Source organism: Peromyscus leucopus, chromosome 8b (assembly GCF_004664715.2).
Source record: "Peromyscus leucopus breed LL Stock chromosome 8b, UCI_PerLeu_2.1, whole genome shotgun sequence".
Taxonomy (NCBI): domain Eukaryota; kingdom Metazoa; phylum Chordata; class Mammalia; order Rodentia; family Cricetidae; genus Peromyscus; species Peromyscus leucopus.
In genome coordinates, this window is record NC_051086.1 from 104,025,471 (window position 1) to 104,052,141 (window position 26,671).

General features: G+C 49.1%; 1 protein-coding gene across 1 annotated transcript in view; it reads left to right on the top strand.

The window, feature by feature from the left end:
• The window catches only part of Rnf213 (ring finger protein 213), a 111,953-nt gene that overhangs the window by 50,971 nt on the left and 34,311 nt on the right, over window positions 1-26,671 (top strand). Inside the window, 19 exon segments of the mRNA XM_037200972.1 lie at window positions 948-1,113; window positions 2,313-2,530; window positions 3,841-3,981; window positions 4,090-4,257; window positions 5,064-6,222; window positions 6,811-7,004; window positions 7,185-7,340; window positions 9,462-11,220; window positions 11,223-13,066; window positions 15,079-15,215; window positions 15,573-15,668; window positions 17,281-17,399; window positions 19,016-19,135; window positions 19,533-19,654; window positions 20,015-20,156; window positions 20,366-20,504; window positions 24,116-24,307; window positions 25,214-25,359; window positions 25,582-25,736. Coding sequence (XP_037056867.1) covers window positions 948-1,113; window positions 2,313-2,530; window positions 3,841-3,981; window positions 4,090-4,257; window positions 5,064-6,222; window positions 6,811-7,004; window positions 7,185-7,340; window positions 9,462-11,220; window positions 11,223-13,066; window positions 15,079-15,215; window positions 15,573-15,668; window positions 17,281-17,399; window positions 19,016-19,135; window positions 19,533-19,654; window positions 20,015-20,156; window positions 20,366-20,504; window positions 24,116-24,307; window positions 25,214-25,359; window positions 25,582-25,736 — 7,173 coding nt within the window.

The following is a 26,671-nucleotide window of genomic DNA, read 5'->3' on the forward strand; positions in this document are numbered from 1 at the left end:
CTGAGCCAGTGAGTTTCAGGCCATCCATCCATCAGGGGATCAGCAATTCAAGAAGAGGAGGCCACATTCTTTGTTTTTTAATTTTTTTATTTTCAAGATTATTATTACTCATTTCTCTCCTTTTCAAATTCTCCTGTGTACTTCTCCTTGCTGTCTTTCAAATTCATGACCTCTTTTGCCATGTTCTTTAATAATGGCTCTGATCTCAGAATGAAGGAAGGCCACCTGTCCCAGAGGCCATTGCAGGTCTAGGCAGCAGCAAGTGACCCATGACCCCTGGCAGCTAAGATGGGAAGTCTTTTGTTTCTATTTTGAGACAGCGTTTCTCTGGGTCCTGGCTGTTGCTCTGTAGACCAGGCTGGCCTGGAACTCACAAGAGATCCACTTGCCTCTGCCTCCCAAGTGCTGAAATAGGAGGTATGTGCCATCATAGTCGCCTTTGGGCCTGATCCGTGATAAGTAATATATATATGTGTATATATATATATATATACACATATATATATATACATGTGTATATATATGTATATATATACACATGTGTGTATATATATGTATATATATATATACATGTGTGTATATATATATATAGAGAGAGAGAGAGAGAGAGACAGAGACAGAGAGAGACAGAGACAGAGAGAGACAGAGAGACAGAGAGAGACAGAGAGACAGAGACAGAGAGACAGAGAGACAGAGACAGAGACAGAGAGAGACAGACAGAGAGAGACAGAGACAGAGACAGAGATCTGGTAGTGCTATGGGGAGGGACAGATTTCAGAGACCATGTAAGCTTTGGTGTGGAGTGGGAGGTGTAGGGAGGGCAGGAGTGGACGAACAGTGGAGGATTGTCCTCCATTCAGTGAGCCTTGCCCTTGCTGTGGGTGGTGGCTGCCTGAGGACTAGGCTTGGCTAACTAGTGCCACTACATACTGAACTTCATCTTCCAGGCGGATTCCTCTGAGAGCTTTCTTCATGAGAAACTGAAGCAGATCAGCCCAGAGTTCATCCAGGCCAAGAAGCTGCTCCAAGACATCAGTGAGCCCCGCCACCGCTGCCTGGAGGAACTCTCCAGGCAGGGGGAGCTTGTAGGCTGGCTGCATGAGGCCCTGGAAGGTATGGCCAGCCCCTTAGGCTTGCCTGGGTCCTGCAGGTGGCGCCAGATGGTCCTCTGTGAGGTTCTGGTACTTGAGGTTGTACTAAGGCCAGGAAAGTTGCTCCTTGCCTTCTTGAGGCAAAGGGGCAGAGTCTGTCTCATTCACTGGGGGTTATTTTGTTCCAATGACGTCTCTCAGGTTATGTGTAGAAACTTCCTTTGCTGCTCCCTGTATACTAAGGTTGCTTGCTGTGAATAGCTGAAGGTCATTTTGTACAAACCCAGCCTCCTTTATAGCCTTTTTATTTTATTTTATTGTTTTGCATGTTAATAGTGTTAGATCTCCTGTAAGGCCAGCAATTGCTCTTAACCATGGAGGCATTACAGCACTCTTTTTTTTCTTTTTCTTTTTGGTTTTCCAAGACCAGGTTTCTCTATATAACAGTCCTAGCTGTTCTGGAACTTGCTCTGTAGACCTGGTTGGCCTCAAACTCGCAGAGATCTGCCTGCCTCTGCCTCCCAAGTGCTGGGATTAAAGACATACACCACCACCACCCAATGTCTTTTTATTTTTTTAATTAAATAATTATATTTTTTGTGTATGGGTGTTTTTCCTGCATGTGTATCTGTGCACCTTCACATCCATGGTACCCAGAAGGCAAGAAAAAGTTGTTAGATCCCCTGGAGCTAGAATTTCAGATGATTGTGAATTCTTATGTGAGTGCTGGGAATTGAACCTGGATCCTCTAGAAGAGCAGCCAGTGCTCTTAACCACTGAGCCATCGCTCCAACTTCCCCTCCCCATTTAACCTTTTCTTCCACAGGATACTTTCCCAGAGGGGTGGTCTGTAACTCCCCATGAAGGTTTTCCATGCATATCTGTTGAGTGGTCAGAAGCCTGTGGAGAGCTATCTCAGTTTTCTCACTGTCCACATATTCTTCTAGCTGAGCCTAGGTCTCCATGTTTAGGTAGTTTAAGTGATGTTGTGTGGTAGATTCAAGGCTATAAGCTACACAGCAAGCCTAGTATGATTCCTGGAACACTGTTGTCTGATAGAGGTTAGATATCAGTCAATAGATGATATTTTTACATTCTTAGCAAAAACAGGGAGCGGGTCAAACCAAGACATTAGCTTGGTGTCCGATTATAGCTTCACTTAGGATTACTGCCCCAAATTCAGCATGGTCATGTGTTGACCTCCCCTCTGCTCCTCTCAAGACATCAATGAACTCAAGGTGTTTGTGGACCTGGCCTCCATCTCGGCGGGGGAGAACGACATCGACGTGGACCGGGTGGCCTGTTTCCATGATGCCGTGCAGGGTTATGCTTCCCTGCTGTACAAGATGGACTCGGGTGCAGATTTCTGTGAGTTCATGCGTCATCTGCAGGAACTGTGGAGGGCCCTGGACAATGACCAGGACCTGCCCAGTAAGCTGGTGAGTCTACTCAGGATCCAAGGCTATTAAGTGCAATAGCTGACTATCAGTGACCCCAAGGGCAAGGATGCCACTGATGTCGCTGATACATGACAGTCCCAAGACAGATGTCCTCTCTGTCTTGAGTCGGGAAGGCATAGACAAAATGTCATTGTGGAAACAGAGGGTCTCTGCCACATGAAGCATAGAAGAAAACATTGTGAAATCTTGCCTGTGGGTTTCTCTAAATGGTCATTCTCATTTTGTTCTATTACTTTGAGCATTTCCCATGATTGGCACTTGAGGAAGAACCACTGAGATTGTCCTCTGGCCTCCATGACCATGTCTGTAGACATGCACAAACACCTGCACACAACAGTGTACTAGTGTACACACGCTCATACACAGACACAAACCTTCCGTACTGGGGTCTGATTTTACTTTCCTCACTTTCCATCAAATTGAGATACTGGCGTGGCCTCAGGACTGAAGAGGAAGTGGAATGCATACAGAGGGAAGTTTGCAAACTTTCTGTGAAAAGCCCACATCCAAATGACAGCTGTAATGCATGTTTTCCTTACTCTGGTCACCTCAGAACCCTGAAATCGGCATGGCTCAGCAGTTAAGCATACTTGCTGATTTAGCAGAGGCCCCAGATTTGGTTCCCAGCACCTACACAGTGGCTCCCAACCTTCCATTGCTCCATTCCAGGGTACCACACCCTCATGTGGCCTCTCATGGCACCAGGCACTCACACTGTACATATACATACACGAGGCAAATACTTATACACACAAAATAAAGTAAAAATTTAAAAACCAAGTCAGGTGTGATTCACACCTTTAATCCCAGAACTCAGGTGGCAGAGGCAGGTGGATCTTTGAGACCAGGCTGGCGTCTAACTCACAGAGATCTGCCTGCCTCTTCCTCCCAAGTGCTGGGATTAAAGGTGTACGCACCAAGCCTGGCTCCAAATAAGAAATTTTAAAAAACAAAACAAAACAAAACCAGCCTAGGGCTCCATGCCACTCTTTTTGATATCTCACTGTGGGGGTGGTAAGCTCTTTGCAGTGGGTGTGTGGCTGTTCCCCACTCACAACAAATAAATCCAATTCCACTTCACCTGCCAGCTAGGGCTTCACGGAAAGCAGTGGAAGCATGACTGAAAATATGCTGAGTGACAGGACCCCAGGAAGGAGACAGAGCACAGAGACACAGCATGAGTGCTGGGGGTGGGGTGTGGGGCAGCTGTACCCCAGCAAGAGCAGAGGTGGAGGGTGGCAATGGAAAATGGCTGCTCACTCCAGCCTGCCTTGCTTCTGTCCCAATAGCAAGATTCTGCCCGAAATTTGGAGTGGCTGAAGACAGTGAAGGAAAGCCATGGATCTGTAGAGCTCTCGTCTCTGTCCCTGGCCACAGCTATCAACAACAGAGGCATCTATGTTATTGAGGCACCCAAAGGTGGTCAGAAGGTGAGTCTCCCAAAGTCCTGGTGCAGTTTTGCATGGCCCTGAGGTCTTGCTATAAAGTCATGGGACTCTGCACCAGAAACTAACTTTCCAGTGTGCATTGCCTCCCAGATTTCCCCAGACACCGTTCTACACCTTCTTCTCCCTGAGGACCATGGTGCCCGAGAGGGGGTCCGCACCTACTCCACAGAAGAGCTGAAGGAGCTTTTAAATAAGCTTATGCTAATGTCTGGCAAGAAAGACCACAGCGGCAATGTGGAAGTGGAGAAGTTTTCAGAGGTGAGCATTTGGGTTTGTGCTCCTCCCCACAGGGCCACTCTGGCCTCAAGCTGGGCCAGCCACTTTCCTTACTGAGTTGTGGAGAGGGTCTGCGTTGGCTTTTGGTTGACCCAGAGCTTTGCTCTGATACCTAGAGGGTGATGCTAATGGGTCTGAAGGGTGCATGGCACCCCAAACCACAACCCCAAAGAAGTATCTGAAATAGGACAGACCTGAGAGCAGCAGGTCCTCCCCAAGAGCCTCAGCAGGAACTGTCACCAGCTGTGGAGAAGAGATGACCACTAGGTATTCTTAGAAACAGTCACTTTGCTGCCTCTAAAAACTGGCAAGTATGTATTACGTTCCTGTTGAGGAAAGCCTGGTAACATGAGACCCTGCTTTTACATACACACACACACACACACACACACACACACACACACACACACACACGTGTGCATAGTCTCTATATTGACATTCTTTTTCTTTCCCTGGACATGGTGGTACACACCTTTAATCCCAGCACTCGGGAGGCAGAGGCAGGGGGATCAGGCCAGTCTGGTTCCACAGGGACCTCAAGGATAGTCAGAGCTACATAGTGAGACCCTGTCTCAAAAAAATAAAAAGAAAAAAAGAAGGGTGGCCTCTCATTAGCTTACTCTTTAACTATGGAAGGAATAGCTGTTGTATAATGACTATTAGGTAGATTTCTGTGAGTGTGCTCCAATGAGTCAGTGACAGGAGTCTAAGATCTTGGAGCTGGAAAGCGGGTCAGCATGTGTAGGTCCCTGTGTCTTCCCTTGGCCTCATGGCTCCCATTCCCCCAGGTCTTCAGCAGCATGCAGCGGCTTGTGCATGTCTTCATAAACCTGCACTGTGCAGGCAACATGCTCTTCAGGACTTGGACTGTTGCAGTCTACTGTTGCCCCAGGCAGGGCATCTCCATCCGCATGGACTTTGGCTTGGAGCTGGTGAACCAGTTGAAAGAGAGTGGTGATATCATCGAGCTCCTGGGAGCCCTCTGCAGGCAGATGGAGGCCTTCCTAGACCACTGGAAAGCGGTAGTCACTCAGAAGAGAGCCAAACACTTTTACCTCAACTTCTACACAGCTGAGCAGCTGGTCTATCTGAGCAGTGAGCTCGGGAAACCCAGACCCAGCGAAGCTGCCCTCATGATGCTGTCCTTCATCAAAAACAACTGCACTGCACGTGACATCTCAGAAGTCACCGGGTCCTGTGAAAGCAGTGGTGCCAGACACCGCCGGAGGGGGGCTGTGGAAAATCTGCCTCGGCGGCTACTTTCTGAGTCCAGCTTAATGGGCAAGCTTCAGGTTATCATGGACCAATCCATAGTGTGCATGAGTGCCTTCCTGCCCGACTGCCTGGACCTGGATGCCCTGGGCAGCTGCCTGGCTCAGCTGGCCACACTGGCGGACTGTCCTGTGAAGCGGCCACTCCCCAAAGGCCTGCAGGTTGGCCAGCCTAACCTGGTGTTGTGTGGTCACTCTGAGGTGTTGCTGGCCGCACTGGCCATCTATATGCAGGCCCCCAGGCAGCCTCTGCCAACCTTCGATGAGGTGTTGCTCTGCACCCCGGGGACCACAGTGGAGGAGGTGGAACTGCTCCTGAGACGCTGCCTCACACTGGGCTCCCAGGAAGACAAGGTCTACAGCTTGCTGTTCGCAGACCAGCTGAGTTATGAAGTGGGCTGCCGGGCAGAGGAGCTTTTCCGGGACCTGTGCACACAGTGCCGCCACCGTGAAGACTACCAGTTGGTGATAGTCTGTGATGCTGCCCGGGAGCACTGCTACCTCCCCTCCACCTTCAGCCAGCACAAAGTCCCCCTGGTTCCCCAGGCCCCACTGCCGGACATCCAGGCCTACCTGGAGAACCATTATCAGGTCCCAGAGCAGACCCCGTCAGCGGCGACTGTATTCAGAGACAGGATGTGTGTTGGGATCGTGACCTCTGAAAGAGCTGGTGTTGGTAATGAAAGTACTGGGGTAGAGAGGTCCCCTTTACCAAACCCTGCCCAATGATGCTTCCTCCTCCAGCAGGAGAGACTCAGATGAAGCCCTTCTTCAGGGGTCTGGCTCCTCTTTAGCTGTAGACCAGTACCCTTTCTAGCCTAGTTTTGGAAACTGGGCAGTTCCCAAGAGCCCCGTTCCCTCCCCTCTGGAGATGTTCTGAAGTTTGACTTCCTCGTAAACTCCTGACCTCTGCTGTCTATGTTGGTTGTGGCTGAGAAGAAACAGATGATCCTTTGGTGCTGTCTGTTTCCTTCCATCCTGTCCCCTCTTTCCTGAACCACACTCTTAGGTGGGAGAGAGTTTGTCCTCCACGCACCTGCTCCTGCCTTCCTGACTTAGGCGCACCACCAGTAGCAAGGAGAGGCAACGTTGGTCAGTGGGTGGTAGACAGGGAACCCAGGGATTCGAAGGACACGAAGCCAGTAGGCAGTGATGGTCCATTGCATCTGTCTGAATTAAATGAAGAGTAACTTCTATGGCATCTCTATTGTCTTACTCTCTGTCTGTAGATTTGGGGTCTAATCTCTATATGTTCATATTGCAGGAAAGTCACTCTATGTGAACAGATTGCACGAAAACCTGAAAATGAAGCTCAAGGATGAAAAGGTGCCTTTAAAAATTATTAGATTGACAGACCGTCACGTAGATGAGAACCAAGTCCTGAGCTCCCTCCTGCCATTCTTGAAGGGGAACTATCAGAAGACGCCTATGATATTCCACATTGATGTGAGCACTTCAGTAAGTGTCCTGGCATCACTACCCAATGACCTCGAAGAAGACAGGTTCCCATGGCCTGACTGCCTCCTCCCTCCTCACGCCTTCCTGATCAACTGCATCCTGTCAAGGGGTAAACAAGCCAGTCCTCAGAGTGTGAGGCTGCCATCCTACATACTCACAACCCTGTGTCTCCTTCTGTAGGTACAGACTGGGATTCCTGTCTTTCTTTTCAAACTCCTCATTCTGCAGTACCTAATGGATGTAAACAGGGAAATGTGGCTTCGGAACCCGCGCCATTTATATGTTGTTGAAATCTCACAAGAGCCCTCAGTACAGCCAAAGAGGCCTTCTAAACTGGTGGGTATGGAGACAGCCAACAGAAGGACTTGTGGAGCACACCTTGTCCTGGTTTGTTTCTGTCATCCTGGTAGAAACCTGTTATCTGAGAAGGGGAACCACAATGGAGAAGTTCCCTCCAGGAGATGGCCTGTAAAGTCGCTGGGTGGTGTTCAGGCTGGGCAGTGGTGGCAGAAGCCTTTAATCCCAGCATTTGTGAGGAAGGGGCAGGTGTATCTCAGTGAGTTCAAGGCCAGCCAGAGCTAAACAGAGAAGCAAAAACAAAAACAAAAATGTGAAGATTGCCTCTAGGCCAGTTTGTGGCATTTTCTTGATTAGTGACTGATTCAGCTGGGCAGAGTCTATGGTTGGGGCGGGGTAGCAGTCTGACCTGGAGGCCTGTGGTTCTGGACGACACAGGAAAGCAGCCTGAGCTAACCCTGGAGAGCAAACCAGTAAGCAGTGTTCCTCCGTGGCTTCTGCTTCAGTTCCTGCCTCCATCTTCCTCTCTTGAGCCCTAACTTTCCTCAGGAATGGAGTGTATAGTAAAAACTGTAAATGAAAGAAGCTCTTTCCTCCTCAAGTATCTTTTGGTCATGGTGTTTATCTCAGCAACATAAACACTGACTAGGCCAGACATTGGTACCAGTTTCCTGGGCTATTGCTGTGACAGACCTGACCCTGTGTTTGGAGAGAACTGTGGTGACAATTGGACTCTGAGCCACTGGGTGCTCAGAGCTCAGAGCACTGTTAATTATCTGGGAGCTTTAAGGTTAGCATGCCGAGAGCAGCATGGACGTAGAGGCGTGGCTTGTGAAGTGCAGAGGGAAGGGAAGCCTCATTCGGGGCTGAGTCGTGTTTTGTTTTTCCGGTCAGCTGGGACCGAAGAACTGAATCACTGACTAGAATATCAAGAGACCAGAACAACTAACTATACGATGAACACTTTGCTTTGCTTGCTTGGACCATTTATGTTTGTGTGGGCAGCTGGGGGCTGAGAAAATCACCTGACTGAGACTAGTGTTCCCTCAGCATCAGCACACAGATGCTGTGGTCCTGAGGGACAAGGCTGTTACCTCAGGCTTGCAGCCAAAATGGATTCTGTTGAGAGCTGCCATCTCTCAGTAGTAGTTCAGGATAAAACTTGAAGTAAAAATCGATGCTATAGGGATTTACTTGGTAAACTTGCTTAGGAAATATCAAGTTACATGAAGTAGAAGTTAGATACAGAAGCTCTGTCTCCAAAATGTGACCGGAAGATAGAAGTACTAAACCATGCTTGGTAGAAAACTAGTAGGAAAGGAAATTCTCCACCCTAACTAAAGTGTAGGGTTGCTGAGATGTTCAGTCACTGAGATTGACCTCCCATAACAAATGGGGACAGCCCTGATTAACAACTGGCCTCAATTCCATCCCCTTATCAAAAACTCAAGCAGGCATCGCATCCGGGTCACAACCACCACTAAGTCCCCTGTGTTCTCACCAGGAAAGCCTAATTCTGCCAGGTGGGCAGGGTGACCCTGGGTAACAACTATTCAAAGGAACAGCACTGGTGTACATAAAAAATAATTCTGACAATGCCACCTCTGCCCCAGTGATCAGACACGCAGCCTCCCTTCTCTGTTCAAATTGTTCAAAGGACAGCCTGGGACTGGGACTTGAAGATGGAAGGACCACAGTGTGTGTGGGGTGTGGAAGCTTAGGTGTATATAAAAAGCTAGTAAAGTCTGCTACTGGAGGTTGATTCCTCTTTGAGCATTAGCCAGAGCCAGACACACGTGTATAGGAAGGAGCTTTCTCCTTTAATGTCCAGGTATGTGAAGTGACTTCTCACTGGGAAGGCATATTAATTCTATAACCCCAGTACAGAGAAGATGTGTTCCTCTTGGACCCGAGTACTTAAACAGGCTTGGCACTCACCCCTACACACAGTTGTATGTTCGTTGTGAAGACACAAGTTCCAGAGTTGTGTTAGAAAATGCTTCCTTGTTAAGGATGTGTCTTCTAATTCAGTTCTCTAAAACCTCAGCAGGCAAAAGTTGCCAGCCTGTGGAGACAAGTTAAAAATACAGTGTAGACATGGAGTTAAAACACAAAGGCAGGGTTTAAGAAGCTCAGCGATCATGTGTTTCCTCTTTGCAGAATGCACGTGCACCTCCATTCAAGTTTCTTGATATCTTCCCCAAAGTTACCTGTCGTCCTCCAAAGGAAGTGATAGACATGGAGCTGACTCCCGAGAGGAGCCACAGAGAACCTGGAATGGACCCAATAGAGTTCAGCAGTGAAGCTTTCCAAAGACCTTACCAGTATTTAAAACGGTTCCACCAAAACCAGAACCTGGACACATTTCGGTACAAAGAACGCTCTGTGGAAGGCTCGCCCGAGGAGTGCCTGCAGCACTTCCTGATTTACTGTGGAGTGGTAAACCCTTCCTGGGCTGAGCTTCGGAACTTCGCTTGGTTTCTGAACTGTCAGCTCAAGGACTGTGAGGCTTCTGTCTTCTGCAACTCAGCTTTTACTGGAGACACACTCAGGGGCTTCAAGAACTTTGTGGTAACCTTCATGATCTTAATGGCGAGAGATTTTGCCACTCCGAGTCTTCACACTTCGGACCAAAGCCCAGGTAAACACCTGGTCACCCTGGACGGAATTGCTGAAGAAGACCTAGCTCCCTTCTCTCTTCGAAAGAGATGGGAGTCAGAGCCCCATCCATATGTTTTCTTCAATGGTGACCGCATGACCATGACATTCATAGGTTTTCACTTGCAGCCCAACAACAATGGCTATGTTGATGCCATCAATCCCTCGAATGGGAAAGTCATCAAGAAGAATGTCATGACAGCAGAACTGTTTCAAGGGCTGAAACTTCAGAGAGTACCCTTCAATATCAACTTTGATCACTTGCCCAGACATGAGAAGATTGAAAGACTCTGCCTGGCTCTAGGGATTGAGTGGCCCATTGACCCTGATGAATCGTACGAACTTACAACAGACAATATCCTTAAGATCCTGGCCATTGAGATGCGGTTTCGGTGTGGGATCCCAGTTATCATCATGGGAGAGACAGGCTGTGGAAAAACCAGGCTCATCAAATTCCTTAGTGACCTCAAGCGTGGTAGTGTTGAGGCAGAAACTATGAAGTTGGTGAAGGTCCATGGAGGAACAACTCCATCCATGATCTACTCCAGAGTCAAGGATGCTGAGCACACAGCCTTCTTCAATAAGGTCCAACACAAGTTGGATACCATCTTGTTCTTTGACGAAGCCAACACAACAGAAGCCGTAAGCTGTATCAAAGAGGTCCTGTGTGATAGAACAGTGGATGGTGAGTGCCTAAAGGAGGATTCCGGCCTGCATATCATTGCTGCTTGCAACCCTTACCGGAAGCACTCCCAGGAGATGATCCTCCGCCTGGAGTCTGCAGGTTTGGGATATAGGGTGAGAGCAGAGGAGACAGCAGACAGGCTGGGTTCCATCCCGCTTCGACAGCTGGTGTATCGAGTCCACGCTCTGCCTCCAAGCCTCATTCCTTTGGTGTGGGACTTTGGACAGCTGAATGACTCTGCTGAAGAGCTCTACATCCAGCAGATCGTGCAGAGACTGGTGGGCTCCATCACGGTAGATGAATCTGATGCTTGTGTGATTGCACGTGTGCTCTCTGCCTCTCAGAGGTTCATGAGGAAGAGGGAGAATGAATGTGGCTTTGTCAGCCTCCGGGATGTGGAGCGCTGTGTGAAAGTTTTCAGATGGTTTCACGACCACAGTGAGATGCTCTTGAAAAAGCTGTATAACTTTCTCCATGAATCCAGCGACAGCAAACATACTTTTGAGAGAAATCCTGTTCTCTGGTCCCTGGTAATGGCCACTGGGGTGTGTTACCATGCCTCTTTAGAAGAGAAAGCCCCTACCGCAGAGCCATTGGCCAGTGCCTTCCAGAACCATACAATGACAGCAAGGTCATTCTCGATGAGATCACTCACGCACAGGATCTTTTTCTGAGGGGGGCACCCATTCGGACAAACATAGCCCGGAACCTGGCTTTGAAGGAGAATGTCTTCATGATGGTGATCTGCATTGAGCTTAAGATCCCCCTTTTCCTGGTAGGGAAGCCCGGCAGCTCCAAATCCCTTGCCAAGATCATTGTAGCAGACGCCATGCAAGGGCCGTCGGCCTTCTCTGACCTCTTCCGCTGCCTGAAGCAGGTCCACCTGGTGTCGTTCCAGTGCAGCCCCCACTCCACCCCCCAAGGCATCATCGGCACCTTCAAGCAGTGTGCTCGATTCCAGCAGGGCAAGGACCTGCAGCAGTACGTCTCTGTGGTGGTGCTGGACGAGGTTGGGCTGGCAGAAGACTCACCCAAAATGCCCCTCAAGACTCTGCACCCTCTGCTGGAAGATGGGTGCATTGAAGACGATCCTGCCCCATACAAAAAAGTTGGCTTTGTTGGCATTTCCAACTGGGCTCTGGATCCTGCCAAGATGAACCGGGGCATTTTTGTGTCACGTGGCAGCCCCAGTGAGAAGGAGCTCATAGAGAGTGCCGAGGGGATCTGCTCTTCGGACAGGCTGGTTCAGGACCGAATCCGAGGGTATTTTGCACCCTTTGCCAAGGCCTATGAAACAGTGTGTCAGACCCAGGACAAGGAGTTCTTTGGGCTTCGAGACTATTACAGCCTGATCAAGATGGTCTTTGCCAAAGCCAAAGCTTCAAATCAGGGGCTTTCCCCGCGAGACATCGCTCACTCTGTCCTTCGGAACTTCAGTGGGAAAGACGACATCCAGGCCCTGGACATCTTTACAGCCAGTCTTCCCGAGGCCAGGTACAGGGGAGAAGTCAGCACCGTGGAACTGATCAAGCAGAACATTTACAGTGGCCTGCAGGCGTCCAGCAGGGGGCTGGACAGCACCGAGTCCCGGTACTTGCTCGTGCTGACCAGGAACTATGTGGCCCTGCAGATCCTACAGCAGTCGTTCTTTAGTGAGGGTCAGCAACCTGAGATTATTTTCGGCTCCAGCTTTCCCCAGGACCAGGAATACACCCAGATCTGCAGGAACATCAACCGGGTGAAGATCTGCATGGAGACAGGAAAGATGGTGGTGCTGCTGAACCTGCAGAACCTGTACGAGAGTCTGTATGACGCTCTGAACCAGTACTACGTCTACCTTGGAGGCCAGAAGTATGTGGACCTTGGACTAGGTACCCATCGAGTCAAATGCCGAGTCCACACTGACTTCCGCCTCATTGTCATCGAAGAGAAAGATGTGGTGTACCAACAGTTCCCTGTGCCCCTCATCAACCGGCTGGAGAAGCACTACCTGGACATCAACACCGTGCTGGAGGAGTGGCAGAAGGGCATTGTGCGTGAGCTGCAACAGTGGGCGTGTGAATTTGCGGATGTGAAAGCTGACCAGTTCATTGCCAGACACAAGTACAGTCCTGCAGACGTCTTCGTCGGCTTCCACTCTGATGCCTGTGCCTCTGTGGTGCTGCAGGCTGTGGAGAGGCAGGGCCCCAGGGACCTGACGGAGGAGCTGTACCGCAAGGTGTCTGAAGAGGCCAAGTTCATCCTGCTGGATTGTGCAACGCCAGACGCTGTGGTCCGGCTGAGTGGCTCCTCACTGGGCTCGTTCACCGCGAGGCAACTGACACAGGAGTATTACTACAACCAGCAGCACAACTCCTTTGCAGACTTCCTCCAGGCCCACCTGCGCACGGCCCATCTGGAGTGCCAGGCTGTCTTCACAGAGGTGACCGTCTTCCCACAGCCTCACCCTCTGCTCTAGGCTCCTAGGGTCAGGAATCAAGCTGTTATTTAAGGCAGCAAGAGGGGTGACTTACAGGTAACATGGACATGCTGACACTGGGCTCCTCATGGTCTGAGCACAGAGGGTGAGTCAGGGTAGCCAGCCTTCCACTGTTCTCGTGTTGGCCGGGGTGTGTGTGTGTGTGTGTGTGTGTGTATGTATGTGTGGCTTAGAGAGGCAGTGTTATGCAGTTAGGGTCAGCATCACAGGAAGCCTGCTGTGCACGAGATGTGGAGGGGAGGGCAGATGGGATTTTTAAGAGGCTCCTTAGAGCGGCTGGGCACATGCGAGGACAAAGGGGCTGAAGATCTCTGGCAGAATTCATGGGTAGAGCTTGAGGTTCCAAGCTGTGAGTTTTGGGTCCTGAGGTTGAGAATGGTCCTCGGTGGCTCTGCTAAGGAGCCTGACCCCTCCTGCCTCGAGGATCACAGCAGGAGCCTTTCTGGAGTGGCCGTGGCAATCGGACAGCAGGGAGGCCGAAGACCATCATGGCAAACAGGCCAGGTAGAAGCTGCAGGATCAGGACCGCCAAAGCAGAGAGGCAGTTGGTACCAAGAAATGATGGGAAGCCCGGTGCGGTGGCACACACATTTAACCCCTGCACTCCAGAGGCAGAGGCAGGCAGATGTCTGATTTTCAGGCTATCCTGGTCTACAGAATGAGTGTCAGGACAGCCAGGGCTACATGGAGAACCTTTGATTTGAAAAACAAACAAAGGAATGCTTGGGTGGCTGGAGAGATTGTTCAATGGTTAGGAGCACTGGCTGTACTTCCAAAGGACCCTGGTTCAATTTCCAGGACCCAATGACAGGTCATAAGCAGCTGTAGCTCTAGTTCCAGGGAATTCAATGCCATCTTCTGACCTCTACAGCTACCAGACACACAGGGGGTGCAGGCACACATGCATGCAAAACACCCATTCACAAAAATGGAAGAAGAATGAACAATGAAGAAGAGAGAAAGAAGTGGTTGGGTGCAGATGCACAGGCTAATTACTGAGTTCATGGAGGGGCAGTGGGTGTGGGCATCTGGTGACAGGGCAGTCCCTGGACCCCTCCCAACTGCCTAGGGGCCTTGCTTAGCTCATTCAGGAATGAGCATGGGTTTGGATATGAGGGAATCAGAAGCTCAGGGATCAGGCCAGGAGTGAGAACTGGGGGTTCAAGTGTCAGCACACCCCAAGGGCTCTTCGAGTGTGCAGTGTGGAGTGTGGCCCCCTGAGAACGGCTGTGATAGGAAGAGAGGCCAATGGCTGACACCATTGGACAGCGTGAAGTCAGTGGATGAGAAGTGACATTTGCTCAGAGTCCTAAAGGATCCTGAGACTCCAGAAGGGTCCAGAGCAGGAAGGAGACTCAGGCACCTGTCAGGGCACTTCTCACTGGTGCCTGTTAGCCCTGCGGGTCCTCTTACCTCGTCTGCCTTGTCTCCGGAGATACTCTGTGTCTGTTTTCCTCCTGAACACACACTGTGCCATGTGCACCCATCATGGGCAGGGCTCAACCTCCTCATGTCTCTAGGTTCTAACCCGAGTAGCCGGGCCTCCAAGTCTTCGTGTGTCCCACCCTGGTGTAGTCGGCAGCTGATAAAATAATCACTCAGAGGCTTATTATTACTTACAAACTGTTTGGCTTATGGCTCAGGCTTCTTGCTAGCTAGCTCTTGCATCTTAAATTAACCCATTTCTATTAATCTATGTATTGCTATGGGTCTCCTGGCTTTACCTGTGTTACATCACATCTTGCTTCCCCTGGGGGCTCTCAGCATCTCCTCTGACTCTGCCTTCTTCTCCTGTCTCTGCTTGGACTCCCCACCGGGCTCTATCCTGCCTTGCCATAGGCCGTAGCAGCTTCTTTATTAACCAGTGTTAGCAACACACACTCACAGCGTACAGAAAGACCCCCACAGCAGCTCCCCACTGGTTCCTGGCCAACAGTCTGCCTCCCTCTTTGCAGATCACCACCTTCTCCAGACTGCTGACCAGTACGGACTGTGAAGTCTTGGAATCCGAGCTGAAGGGACTGGCCTCGAAGCCTATGCTCCTGTCTCTGCAGCAGTTTGACACTGAATATTCCTTCCTTAAGGAAGTCCGGTGAGGTGCCCTGCTAGCTGCCTTCTCAGGGACCCGGCCCTGGGGTATAGAGACTGGCACTGGTTAGTGAACTGGGGGCGGGGCCTTCACTCTGCATTGGCTCATGCCTGGACCTCCAATGGGCCTCTCTGTCCCACTGCTCTATTCCTCTCCTCCAGCTTCCAGCCTGGTCCTCTGTCTCCCCAGGAAGCCTGCTGGCCATTTAGAATTCTGCTGAGTCGTCTGCTTACCCAATGGAGGGCATCTCTCTGCATACTTTTTCTGTGTGTCCCTGGCCTCACCCTCCTTCAGGAAATTCCTTTATCCATTTTCCAGGACAGGGAACTCACCCAGTAATTAATTCCCTTTCTCCTCCAGCTCTTGCTTGATGAACCCAGCCAGGCATAAAATCCTAGTCATCCAGACAGACTTCGACGATGGTGTCCACAGCGCCCAGCTGGTAGCCTCTGCCAAGTACGTTTTCATGCTTGTCTAGAAACAACACAGGGAACCAACACTTACTTACAACCTCAGTAGAATCTCTTCTCTGCAAGTGTCATGAGACACAGAAATTAACACGAAAATTCTCTTCATTCCACCAGATGACTATAAAATGATTGGAAATGCTAGGGAATAGCTCAGTCACGTGAGCAAGAGGACCTGAGTTTAATCCCCAGTGCTTCTGCACTCATGCACGCATGTGCATACACATCCACACACACGGGTGGGCGGGGGGAGTGTACAGAGGGAGGAGAGAGAGAGAGCAAAATTGTAAAACACACGTATAAATAGTAGACCATTAATTAGATGTTTAAAAATATCCTTGAAACATGTTTGCAGTGGCTTTTTAGTTATGGTTATTGCAAGTTCAAGAGCAGTAACTGGTTAGACCCTGTGGGAGTCTGTAATGTGTTAGTGGGGTGTGTGTGGTTTGTAGGTATGTGTGTGTGTGTGTGTGTGTGTGTGTGTGTGTGTGTGTGTAATGTTGGTGGTTTGTGATGTGTGTGGTATGTATGTGTGAGTAGGATTGAAACCTCACTTTTTTTTTCTATGTAGCAACCTAGGCTGTCCTGGAACTAACTTTGTAAACTAGGCTGGTCTTGAACTCACAGAGATCTGCCTGCCTTTGCCTCCCCAGAGCTGGGCTTAAAGGCTTTTTCAGCAGTGCCCAAATAACCTCATGTTATATGTTAATAAACCAGTTCTCAGTCACTGGGCTACAATGTAGCCCTCTCTTTACTTTTTTAAACACTGTTTTTGAGTATATGTGTGTTTGCCTGTATGTGTGCCTGGTACTACAGAGGTCAAATGAGGACACTGAATCCTGGAACTGGAGTTGGGACAGTTGTAATCCACCCTGTGGGTGCTGGGAATCAAACCCGAGTCCTCTGGGAGAGCAGCAAGTGCTCTTAACTGGCGAGCCAGCTCTCCCTCCCCTCCTTTTCCTTTTCATTCTGAGATTGGAGCTCACAAAATTGTCCAGGTTAGCCTTGAATTTGTGATCCTCATGATTCAGTATGCTGAGCAGCTGGGACAGGCTTGTCCTAACAGCAGGACCAGCTGGTAAAGTGTGTGTGTGTGTGTGTGTGTGTGTGTGTGTGTGTGTGTGTGTGTTTGCGTGTGTTTGCTTTTATTTGTATTTAATAGATGTTGTTATGGTATTGGTAAAAGAAATCTAATACTTTAGAATTAGCCATATTTTCTTGTTCATGATAAATGGGAATTTCTGGGCCCAATTAAAGCACTGGTAACCATGTTATATTTCAGGGCGTAGTGAGATCTACTGGGAACGGGTTTCAGCGCTGCACAGGGCTCCATAGGAAGGCCAGAGAGCTTTAGCTTATGCATAGCCAGGCAAGGCCCTGAGAACACACTTCTATTCAGGACAGAAATCCAATCCTGTGCAGAGGATTCTGGGAGGGATGGGAAGTGAGCCCACCTCATCTTGAGGTTGTGAAGTACATTTTAAGCTCCTAAAAGTGTGAGACCAAGACTGCCCCTGTCAGCTCATAGGGCAGGTGGCAGCCAGCTCCCAACATAGCGTGTTTGCTTGGTTGTAATTGATTTGTGTTTGCTTTTTAAACAGGTATTCCACCATCAATGAAATCAACAAAACACAAGGAACAAAGGACTTTGTCTTCGTTTATTTCATTACGAAACTTTCCCGAATGGGAAGTGGCACATCTTATGTGGGGTTCCATGGAGGTAGGACTACAGCACCTCAGGCACCTCAGAGCAGAGGTTCTCAAGCTGTGGGTCGCATATCAGATATGTACATTATGAGTTATAACAGTAGCACAACTACAGTTATGAGTAGTAATGAAATAAGTTTATGGTTGGGTCACCGAAACATGAAGATCTGTATTAAAGGGTCACAGCGTTAGGAAGTGGAGGGCCACTGCTCTGGCGTGTGTTCCTTTAAGTAGTATTTCAGGTGTTTCTCATGTGGTCCTGTGTCTGGAATTAGAATTTGAATCCCAACAATGCTCTCCAGTCACAATTAGGTTTCCTACCCGGGCACTGAAGCCGTTAGTTTTAGCTGGGTATGGTGGTTGCACACACTCGTAATCCCAGATTTCTGGAGGCTGAGGCAGGAGGATTGCAGGTTCAAGACTAGCCTGTATTACACAGAAAGACTTGGTCTCAGAGACAGACAGACAGACAAACCAACTTTGGGCACACAGCCGTGGCTTTAGCACTTCCTTGTCCTCTCTGGCTGCCACCTGCCATGATGGAGGGAATTCTGCGACCTCCCCACCCACTAGCACCAACAGAGCGGCTTTCCTCTCATTTGATTTCAGTTTTGTGCACTGACTCTTTGTGGGAGAAATGTTATCCATATATCAGTCTCCTGCTATAAGACATATATTCCAGAAATTGGAAATAACCAGTGGATAATTTCATAGATGATGGAGGGCAGACCTTACCGGTGCCTCACACGCCTTTACTAATTATGAGGTGGCTGCAGGGAGATGCGGATGAGGAACCTAGAGCTCACCCATGGGCACTTTGCAAGAGGTTCCTCTAGATCTTTTTGGTTTTTGTTTTTCAAGACAAGGTTTCACTGTGTAGCTGTGGCTGTCTTGGAACTCGCTTTGTAGACCAGGCTGGCCTCAAACTCAGAGATCCACCTGCCTCTGCCTCCCGAGTGCTGGGATTAAAGGTGTGCGTCACCATCGCCCTGCTACTCTATATCTTAACCAGTGCTTAGGTTGGTCTTATGGATAGCTTTTTCTCACATGTCCAAGGGCTCAGACTTTGGGGTACTGATCATTCCTTCAGCAACAGTGCAATTAAAAATCTGGGAGAAGGGGCTGGAGCAAAACCTCAGTGATTAAGAGCACTGACTACTGGTCCAGGGCACCTGGGTTTGGTTCCTAGTGCCCACCTAGTGGATCATAATTATCTGTATCTCCATTTCAAAGGATCTAACACCTTCTTCTGACCTACAAGACTCACACATGGTGTACATATGTACATGCAGACAAGTACTCAATACATAAAAACCAGTTAATCAATCTTAAAAAGAAACCTAGGTTAGCCCAGCTAGAGGGCTCAGGAGGTAAAGGTACTTTCTGTGAACCCTGACAATCTGAGTTTGATCCCCAGGGTCAACATGATGGACGTAGAAAAGCAACTATCACAAGTCACCTCTGACCCCACACTAGTGCTGTGGCACACATGCACAAACATATGCTATACAAAAATAATAATGAAAACACACATGGTAACATAAACAGCCAGGTTGTTACATGTCTTTATGAATGACAAGAAGAAAACTGCTAAGTCACAGAAGACTTCCGTGACTGTGTTCTCCACAGGGCTGTGGCGGTCTGTACATATTGATGACCTCCGCATATCTACAATCATGGCCTCAGATGTCACTAAACTGCAGAATGTCACCATGAGCCAGCTGTTCAAGGCAGTGGACAAACCTGAGTGTGAGTCACAAGACGCCATTTGGGGTCATGGTATGGGAGACAGGAGGGAGTGCCAGCTGTGGTAGTGCTGTGGTGCTGGATGCAGAGCCCCTCCGCTGTGCCAGCCCCTGGCCGTCAGCAGAGTTCACAGTCAGCTGTGGTGGAGCCACGGGCAAGGCCACCCGAGTATGCCCACAGCATGCCAGTCTACTTTAATTCCTTTGCCAGCCCTTAGAGGTCAGGCTAGGGAGCACCTGAGCAAGAGTTGGAGCTGGTATACAAGGCACACGTTCCCTTTCCTCGGCCACCACTACAGATAAGGACAAGGGAGCCGGGCAAGTCCCAGCCTATCCCAGAGATCCTGACTCGTCCTATTCAGGCCCCGTATGCTAACATGTCTGCATTGCCTTTCACCTAGCAGATGACCCAGAGGAGGAGATGGAGATAGAGACCAGCAAGTCAGAGGAAATGGCAGAGGAAAAAATGGAAGTAGAAGGTCCAGAGGAGATGGAGAAGGCATCTGACCCAGGAGGCTGTGATGTGAGTCCTGTTTCTCCCATTAGCTGCATCTTTGACCCTCTCCTGGGAGTGAAAAGAACCCTGTGTTTATGATCGGGGGAGGGGAGACTGGGGTTAGGCTGCAGCCCCTCCTCCTCCACCATGGATGTGTAAGTGACTCATTCCCTTCGCTGTTAGTTCTGTCCCTCCCTTCCTCCCTGACTCTCTTGTTAATGTTGGCCATCGAGGGGCAGGGCTGGGAGGTGGTAACTTTTGCCCAATGACCAGCAACTGGAGCCACATGATTGCTAACACAAAATCACCATTTCACATGGGTGGCCCGGCCTTTGTCCAGACTGGAATTGGGACAACAGAAGCCTTTTCTCTTCTTCCCTTTCCCAGGTCCTGGACACCACCAGACTGCTGCGGAGCTGTGTGCAGAGCGCCGTGGGGATGCTCAGAGACCAGAATGAGAGTTGTGCACGCAACATGAGGAGAGTCGCCATTCTCCTTGGCCTCTTAAATGAAGACAACACAGGCAATGGTAAGCACTGTACCCGGGTGCTGAGTCATCCGCCTGATTTTCAGGCTCCTTGGCCTTGACAGAAGCAGTGGGCATGGTTGGGATCCGTGGTAATCTTTCCTGGCCAAAGGGTGGGCAGCTTTTCTCTTGGGCAAGGTGGGTCGAATCTATGAGGGGCCTACAACCTAGTGTGCACGAATAGGCCAAACTTGTTCCCACTGTCTTCACAGCCTCCTTTTTGCGGGAATCGAAGATGCGCCTCCATGTTCTTCTAAAGAAGCAAGAAGAGAACCAGGTCCAAAGTATAAAGGAATGGGTCACCAGGGAGGCTGCTAATCAGGATGCCCTGCAGGAGGCAGGCACCTTCAGGTACAAGGAAGGGCAAAAGAAGCATGGAGGTCTTTGCACCATGCCAGTGATGTTCTCCTGGAGGTGTGACTCTTAGTGAAGTACTCCTGGAGGTGTGACTCGTAGTGAAGTACTCCTGGAGGTGTGACTCTTAGTGAAGTACTCCCGGTGGTGTGACTCATAGTGAAGTACTCCCAGTGGTATGACTCTTAGTGAAGTACTCCAGGTGGTGTGACTCTTAGTGAAGTACTCCTGGAGGTGTGACTCTTAGTGAAGTACTCCTGGAGGTGTGACTCTTAGAGAAGTACTCCTGGAGGTGTGACTCTTAGTGAAGTACTCCTGGAGGTGTGACTCTTAGTGATGTTCTCCTGGTGGTGTGACTCTTAGAGAAGTACTCCTGGAGGTGTGACTCTTAGAGAAGTACTCCTGGAGGTGTGACTCTTAGTGAAGTACTCCTGGAGGTGTGATCTTAGTGATGTTCTCCTGGTGGTGTGACTCTTCGTGAAGTACTCCAGGTGGTGTGATTCTTAGTGAAGTACTCCTGGAGGTGTGACTCTTAGTGATGTTCTCCTGGTGGTGTGACTCTTCGTGAAGTACTCCAGGTGGTGTGATTCTTAGTGAAGTACTCCTGGTGGTGTGATCTTAGTGAAGTACTCCTGGAGGTGTGATCTTAGTGATGTACCCCCAGTGGTATGACTCTTAGTGAAGTACTCCTGTTGGTGTGACTCTTACATCGAGGATAAGTGTCCAGGTGTTTCTTCCTACACCTCTGAGCAAACTGGAGATGTAATTTCCCCTCCCAGGGCCTTAAATGAACCTGGATGGTGTCTCTGTGGGACATTTCTGGACTTTTCTTATTTTATTTATACTTTTTTTTTGGTTCTTTGAGACAAGGTTTCTCTGTGTAACAGCCCTGGCTGTCCTGGAACTCACTTTGTAGACCAGCCTGGCCTCAAATTCACAGAGATCCACCTGCCTCTGCCTCCCAATTATTTATACTTTTTCTATAATAAAAAATATTCAGGTAGCCAGGCAGTGGTGGCGCCGCACACCTTCAATCCCAGCACTCAGGGAGGCACAGGCACAGGGAGATGCAGAGGCAGATGCAGAGGTGGATCTCTGTGAGTTTGAGGCCAGCCTGGTCTACAGGTGAGTTCCATTAGTTAGCACTATACAGAGAGACCCTGTCTCAAAAAAAAACATATGAACAAACAATTCAGGGAACCCTCCCCTCCCCCACCATCTATTCCTGGGAATGTGTTTGCCAGTGTGTCATAACCATAGAAAGTGATGCTGCCAGAGGCTGTGAGCCTGAGCTGACAATGATACCTATTGCTTGAGGTGACTCTGTCTATAGCCTTAGGATCCAGGAGAGTACCTTACTATATGCGCCCCTTTTTCTACAAAACCGACCATTTCCTCTGGACTTATGAGGAGCTTTGAAGAGCCTGTGTTGGACTGAGGTAGCACCCTGGGCCTTTGGAGGATCTAAGGCTGTGTCTTATCTCTGCAGACTGTGCCCCCATTTAATGTACATAAAGCGCTCTGGACTGTCAGGCCTCGCAGCCCGCTAGTCTGTGTTAAATGCCGATTGGCCTGAGCTCACCAGCACTGTTCCTCATTTACCTGAGGCTGCAGTCTGTCTGTAGGGAGCTTCTCCAGCGCCTGACCACCACACACCTCAGGGCCCTGTTTCGTCTCAGCTGCTCCCATCTCAGCCTTCAGCTCACACTCTTGTCCTTGTCACAGTGTGAGGAGTGCTTGTTAAGCTGAGGGGTGTCTCTGTTCCCTGAGACGACTGTTGTCTTCCTCAGCAAGTGTTCTCAGTCTCTTCTCTCCCAATTCTCTGTCTTAGATGCTGACACTAGCTACCAACATCCAACATTAGTTCATCTTTCTTGTATTTCACTACAGTCTCATATATATCTTATATATCATCAGTTATGGACTTGATTATTCTCTATAAATGTCTCCTTGGGTTGGTGCTGGAGGTTGAACTCAGGTCTTGATTCATGGTCAGCTGGTGCTCAACATTGATTCACATCCCAGTCCTGAGTGGGTCAGCAGCATGTCATGTAGTTAATTCAGACACTGACCATGGCAACCTCAGGTACACAGGTGCAGAGATAAATCTCAGGGAGCATGCTTTCTTGACTAACTTGATCTGGAGAAAGTTTACTTTGCTGTTTATTTTATAATCGTACTTTGTTTTATCCCTAGCTGCGGAAAATTTCTTTCTCAATGAATCTGGTTGTAGCAGGAATCTTTAAAGTTCTTATTAATAAAATCAAACCTGAAGCCAGTTATTGGGGTGAATGCTGGAAGGTCAGAGATGCAGAACAAACCACAGCTACCTCAGCTGATCCTGTTTCCTCAGACTGGAAGCCTCTGAGTCCTCATATACAAATGGATCTCAGCTGAACTGCTGCTAGAAGCCTGAAAGCTTAACCAGCCAAATGCTTCTAGTTTCTGGTCCTCATGCCTTATATACCTTTCTGCTTTCTACCACCACTCCCTGGGATTAAAGGCTCGCTTTCTAGGATTAAGGGCATGAGTCAGAGTGCTTTGCTGTATCCTTGAACAGATGGATTTCTGCTTCTGGAATGCTAGGATTAAAGGCGTGTGCTACCACTGCCTATCCTAAGTATCTAGTGGCTTTTCTGTTCTCTGACCCCAAATAAGGTTATTAGGGTACACAATATTTTGGGGAACACAATACACATCTGGTCATTGTTTTCATTGTATCTTGTGGCTTTTTTGTTTGTTTTTTGTTGTTTTTTTTGTTGTTTGTTTGTTTTTTGGAGAGTTTCTTTGTGTAGCCCTGGCTGTCCTAGAACTAGCTCTGTAGACCAGGCTGGCCTCAAACTGACAGAGACCTCCCTTCCTCTGCCTCCCGAGTGCTGGGATTAAAGGTGTGCGCCACAACCATCCAGCTGTTTTCATTGTTAACAGAACTGAATGACTGGTTTTGGAAATAGCTACATTTAAAAATAAGTCAGTGTCCTCGCCTCTCTGATGAGTGTTTCAGACGCGGCTGTGGAAGCAGCTTCTGCCCAGTTCTGCTCTAACCTTCTAAGGCCCTTCTCTGCTGGTCACTCTCTTTCCCCAGTTTTTGTTTTCAAATTAAATTTAAAAACCATATTTTATGTCATCAGTGTTTTGCATGCATGTGTGCCTGTGCACCACCTCCAGAGGGCAGAAGAGGGTGTCAGGTCACCCAGAACGGGGGTTACAGATAGTTATGAGCTGCCCTGTGAGTGCTAAGACTTGAACCTGGGTCCTCTGGAAGAGTAACCATGCTGTCAATCACTTAGCCATCTCCAACTACTTTCCCCATTCTGCTTGTTTGTTTTTCGAGACAGGATTTCTCTGTATAATAGTCCTAGCTCTCCTGGAATTAGCTCTGTAGACCAGGCTGGCCTTGAACTCACAGACATCTGCCAGCCTCTGCCTCCTGAGTGCTGGGAATAAAGGCATGCGCCACCACTGCCCAGCTTTCCCCATTCTTGGAAATGTTGGGAAGCTGCTATTGCTCTAGCTTCCATGTGGGAACGTGGGGAAGAGAATGTGGAAGCAGTAGTGTGTGTTGTGATTACCCTACCCATAGCGGGCTCCCTCTGCCCCTGTTGCAGGCATACCCTTTGGAAGCGGGTCCAAGGTGCAGTCACCCCCCTCCTGGCGAGCATGATATCTCACATCGACAGAGACGGCAACCTGGAGCTACTGGCCCAGCCAGATTCACCAGCCTGGGTCCAAGCTCTTTGGATGTTTATTTTCAGTGACATTAAGTTCTTGAACATCCCTCTTGCAGTGAATAACACAAGGTGAGTGAGAGCCTGGCTTTGATGGAGGGAAGGTCACAACAAAGCAGCAGCACCTTGTTCTGTCCCCAAGCTACTTTTGTACCCTGTGAACCTGCTCAGTGCAGCCTGGAGGGTCATAGCAGCAGACAGTGCTCACTGAAACCCTGAGAGGTCCTTGGTCACTCTGCTGTTCCATCTGCCAATGTTGAGAGCACATGAGAGGTTCAGGTCACCAGGTTCTATTGCACAACACAGATGCTGAGTGGGGCAGAACCTGTACTCAGCCTTCCTTGTGCTTGTCCCTTCCCGAAGGCCTGACCTTGTGGGGCTTGGACCCAAGGAAACTTTGGTCCAGGATGTAGGCTACTAAGAAATACATAAAGGAATGGGATATTAAAGTATGAAGGTGCCATGTGTGTGGGTGCCCAAAGAGTCCAGAAAAGAATGTCAGATCCCTGGAGCTGGAGTTATAGGCAGTTGTGAACTACCTAATGCAGTCTGTGCTCTTCACTGCGGGCAACCCACCTGCTACCTTATTTCCTGAGGCCAAAGCTAACTATTTGGCTCGATTGGCTGAACAGCCAACGCCAGGGATCAGTCCTCATCCTTGCCTCCCCAGCACTCAGATTACAAGTGCATGCAACTGCACCTGCTTTTTTTTTGAGTAGGTGCTGGGGATCTACGCTTGGGTCTTCCTGCTTGTACAGCATGGCTTGACAGAACCATCTCCCATCCCTACCATGTCTTCCTTTCCTTGTTTCCTCGCTGTATGAAATGCTGCTGGTACCTCCCCCCATGTGGGCATGTGCTCCATCACAGAGCCATTCCCCAGGGATAGCCCCTCTGAAGGGCTGGTGTTAGTTGTGCACAGGACCTCATGTCTCCAGTGCCCTCTCACGAGCCTTGCTCTCGCTTGCCTTGTTGCAGGTCCGAAAATGAGATGCCCTCCATCCTGGTACAGAGCCACATGAACCTGCTCAAGGATGCATGCAATGCTGTCCCTTTCAGCTGGAGGATCAGGGACTACCTGGAGGAGCTCTGGGTGCAAGCTCAGTATATCACAGACACAGAGGGTGAGCCCCCCCAGTGCAGGCTCAAGGCAGAAGAATTAACCTGCTCAAGGCAGGATAGTTTTGAAGGGCTTAGTTTTAACACTCTGGATGTGGAGTAGCCTCCAGTATGTTTTAAAATTTCTCCAGCCTGGGTCTAATAGCTCTTTCTTTGAGACAGTGACCTTTTGCTTCCCTAGACTCAGGGTTTCATCTCGCTCATGCCACTCTGTGCCTTCTCCGTAGGGTTATCAAAGAAGTTCGTGGAAATCTTCCAGAAGACTCCCTTGGGTGTGTTTCTCACTCAGCTCCCTGTGGCACAGCAGGAGGATCTCTTGCAGAGCTACGTGAAGGACTTCCTGCTTTTGAACGTGAAAGTGACTTCGTGGGAGGAGTTAAAGGTAGGTGTGAATAATATGGACAAGAGCACGGCCTCACCTCAGCCACAGTGGTGCCAAATTCAAACACTCTTAGAGCTACATGGAACACTCAGGGCCAAGCCCTCAGCCTCCACTATGTGCCTTCTAGAACCAAACCTTGTTCTCATTTAGAGTTCTAAGATCTCACTGTAGCTGCCAGCATAGTGGCATTCATCTATAGTCTCAGATAATCTGTACTCTATAATACTATACTTGGGAGGTAGAGGCAGGAGGAACAGCAGTTCAAGGCCATAGCAAGTTCAGGACCAGCCTGGGCTACATGAGACCAATAATAGTAAAAATAATAATAGTAATAATAATAATAATAAATGAAATTCATTGGAAAGATTGATGCATCTCACTGCCCCAAACCTTCATGCCTCACTGCATGGGTACAATTTGGGAACATACTATAACCAATATGGTCAAAGGTTAATGCAGTTCTTCCTAGGAACCCTGAAGGATCAAGCCTTGTTTGATTTGTGAAACTTAAGAAGCTACCTGCTGATAGAAACAATGTAGATGTCTAGATGCACTGCAATGTCTAAGACCCTACCCGGGGAGACCGGGTAGTGTTGGCACTCAGGAGGCAGAGGCAGAGGGATCTCTATGAGTTTGAGGCCAGCCTGGTCAACAGAACAAGTTTCAAGACAAGCAAGGGCTACACAAAGAGAAACTGTATCTCAAAAAACCAACCAAACAAATAAACAAACAAACAAACAAGCAAACAAACAAAAAACTCCAATGTCCCCTGAGTTGACTAGTGTTGGAGGGGGTGTTTAAATTATAACAGAGTAAAGAAATTTGGGGACATAATGACCCTAGTTGTCCTTAGCTAGGGTTTCTATTGCTGTGATAAAGCACCATGACCAAAAAGCAAGATGGGGAGGAAAGGGTTTATTTACCTGACACTTCCA